This window comes from Austrofundulus limnaeus, unplaced genomic scaffold, assembly GCF_001266775.1.
Source record: "Austrofundulus limnaeus strain Quisiro unplaced genomic scaffold, Austrofundulus_limnaeus-1.0 Scaffold421, whole genome shotgun sequence".
Classification (NCBI taxonomy): Eukaryota; Metazoa; Chordata; class Actinopteri; order Cyprinodontiformes; family Rivulidae; genus Austrofundulus; species Austrofundulus limnaeus.
The window spans coordinates 438,562-440,303 of NW_013952823.1; the positions used below are offsets into that span (position 1 = coordinate 438,562).

A 1,742-nucleotide genomic window follows, 5' to 3' on the forward strand; every position below is an offset into this window, starting at 1 on the left:
GTATTTTTTGTTGTGCACAGTATTTGTGTTTTTTATTAAATGAATAAAATAAAAAATTTAAAAATTAAATTAAAATTTTTTAAATAGGTTTGCAGTGCTTTTGCTGCTTGGGCCTAATAAATAATAAGAAACAGAACAACAATGGGCCTTGCCCATGCTTTCACTGCTCGGGCCTATCAATAATGAGAACAAACATTAGAATAATAATAGGCCTTCGCAGCATTTTTGCTGCTCAGGCCTAATAATAATAAAAAAACATTAGAATACCAATAATCCTTCACAGTGCTTTTGCTGCTCATGTCTAAATTTTGTTTCTTCTTTTTCTGCAGCCCCGTTGGCGGTGCGCGTGTCCCCCCAGGTTGATGTCAAAGCCCAGGGCAGTGCTGTGGAGTTCACCTGTTCAGCAGCAGGTGGTGTAGAAACAAAGATTGAGTGGCTAAAGGAAGGTGGAGCCCTGCCACCAAACCACCACATAAAAGATGGTGTTCTCAGGTGACTGCTTCTGGCTTTGGTGATACAAAACAAACAAACACATATGTTAGACCCAGAACATAAGCTTTAGTTACAGCTAAACACATCTCAAACATTTTAAGCCTATTCACTCTTTTTTTTTCCATTCATGGGAGATGCATTAGTATTAGTAACTATATTTTATTAGTATTAGTATTTTAACTAGAAGGGCTCAGAGTGTGCAGACCTCCTCCAAATAGCTAGGTTATGCAAATGAGAATGTGCAGCTGCTGAGCTGTGCTAGAWGCTGATTGGCTTTTGCGGTATGACATCACAAAATCAAAGTATTCCATTAAAATGCGGTCTCTATCTCTGTTCTCTGTTTTAAGTTTCAAGTCTTTTTGTGTCAGATGACGATGAGCTGCAATTCTGGCAGATGATGTCGGATCACACCACATTTCATCAGTTGTTCTTTGTGACAACATACCGTCCAAATTAAATTCAAATCTGTCATAACTTTTCGAGTGTTTTTGACGGACAAACAAACAAACCAACACTACTGAAAYGTAACTTCCTTGGCATAGGACAGGTAATTAAAGCATTTCTGAATTGAATGCTTCTTTTCCTTATAGGATTGAAAACCTGGAGCAGAGCAATGAAGGGATTTATATCTGCAGAGCAAGTAGTTTGTACAGTCAGGCACAGGACACTGCCAGGCTTACAATCCAAGGTCAGTAAAATCCTTTGCATAATAATAATAATTATTATTGTTATTATTATTATCATTATTTTTGCCTTCAACACCTCTGAAAAACACTTAAACATGTCATAAGTTTGAGTGAACAGAAGCAAATTTGTTTGGTTAAACAGAAAACGTTCACCCTGGAGTCTGGGGTTCAGTTCAAGTCAAATACATCTGTTGACTCAGTAAATTTATTATTATTATTAATGGAGTCGATGCTTAAGATTATAAGCAACTTTAAAATGAACATTTGACTAAAGATCTGTCTGAACTTCCAAAATGAGTGCAAACTCTCCTCTCAAACAATTTTCAAAGACTGAGAGACCCCACGCACGACGATAAAAACATCTTAACAGGTTTGGTTCTACAGTGTGTGGTGTACAGCACAACCCATTCTCACTCCCGAGTCGTCACATATTGACGTTTTTCAAAGGTCCCTTTGCGTCCAATTTTGACGCATCAGGTACCCCCCTTGCGTCATATTTTGACGGGATGGGGCGGAATCTGTTGTCGTAATTTCTGAAAGTGTAGAAAATGCACAAATACTACC

General features: G+C 37.9%; 1 protein-coding gene across 1 annotated transcript in view; it reads left to right on the plus strand.

Annotated features, from left to right (window-relative positions):
- Positions 1-1,742, plus strand: part of hspg2 (heparan sulfate proteoglycan 2) — a gene marked incomplete in the record, with an annotated part of 235,200 nt that overhangs the window by 198,389 nt on the left and 35,069 nt on the right. Inside the window, 2 exon segments of the mRNA XM_014024404.1 lie at positions 330-492; positions 1,083-1,180. Of these exon segments, the coding sequence (XP_013879858.1) occupies positions 330-492; positions 1,083-1,180 (261 nt within the window).